This window comes from Phytophthora cinnamomi (genome assembly GCF_018691715.1).
Source record: "Phytophthora cinnamomi strain GKB4 chromosome Unknown Contig118, whole genome shotgun sequence".
In the NCBI taxonomy this organism is placed as follows: Eukaryota; Oomycota; class Peronosporomycetes; order Peronosporales; family Peronosporaceae; genus Phytophthora; species Phytophthora cinnamomi.
The window spans coordinates 147023-148134 of NW_027151051.1; the positions used below are offsets into that span (position 1 = coordinate 147023).

Here is a 1112-nt window from a genome sequence, read left to right on the forward strand (position 1 = left end):
AATGCCAGCGGCTCGAAGATCTGCTGCACCCCAAGACGGACACCAAGTCTTGCGCCGGTGCTACAACTGCCGTCACGAACAGCACCTGAAGCAGCACTAAGCCGACAGGCAGGACTAGCGTGAAGGCCAACATCAGCAGTGCCAAGACAGGGCCAATAGCACCACCAAGACCTGGGCACAGCACCACAAACGTCACCGCCGATAACGCCACAAGACCGGCGCCGACGCCTACAACTACGTCCCCAAGGAGCAAAAGAACTAATACTTCGACTCGTACTCGCACTTCGGTATCCATGAGGAGATGATCAAGGCCAAGACGTACGTGATCATCACCCTGACCTGTTCAAAGGCTTGGTCGTGCTGGACGTGGACTACGGCACGGGCATTCTGTCTATGATTGCCGCTAAAGCCGGCACCAAGCACGTGTACGGCGTCGACTGCTCGGGCATCCTGACGCAGGCGCGCGAGATCATCAAGGCCAACGGCTTCGCCGACAAAATCTCTCAGGGTAAGATGCAGGAACTAACGCTCCCCGTGGACAAGGTTGACATTATCATCTCCGAGTGGATGGGCTTCTTCGTCCTCTACGAGTCCATGCTGGAAACGGTGATGTACGCGCGCAACAAGTACCTGGTGCCCGGCGGCCTCATGTTCCCGGACCACTCAACTACCTACATCGGAGACATCGATGACGGTGAGTACAAGACCGAGAAGCTCGACTTCTGGGTAAACGTCTACGCCTAATTGCTGCACCAGGCAATACTTCTTGTCGGGTAGCGACCACCAATTCAGAGGGCTGTAGCGAGTATTTTCTCTAAGATCCTCCCCTGTCCAACTGCATTTCTCTAAGACAAACTCCTGCAGCTGTTCATGGAAAGCACCTTCAAGGTCCTCCTCCACCATACCTAACTCCTTGGCGAGATTCGTGGCAGAATTGATCAACGCCTTTGCGTCGTGGCCATCCATGGACTTCGTCTGATCGAGCATGTGCGCAATTCCGAGCGGCGCCCAGCATATTGTCTTCTGACGGTTCTCAATATCATTCAGCACATCTTTTGCAGCCCCGCATTGCATCGCATTGCATCCTTCCAAGGTCTTAGTGTAGATTGCGT

At 54.6% G+C, this 1112-nt stretch overlaps 1 protein-coding gene across 1 annotated transcript; it reads left to right on the forward strand.

Annotated features, from left to right (window-relative positions):
• Nucleotides 1-339: 339 nt before the first annotated feature.
• IUM83_19838 (Protein arginine N-methyltransferase 1) lies at nucleotides 340-744 on the forward strand (the record flags this gene model as incomplete). Its single annotated transcript, XM_067944906.1, has 1 exon — nucleotides 340-744. The coding sequence occupies one exon, from the start codon at nucleotides 340-342 to the stop codon at nucleotides 742-744; it is 405 nt and encodes a 134-aa protein (XP_067781308.1).
• Nucleotides 745-1112: the final 368 nt, after the last annotated feature.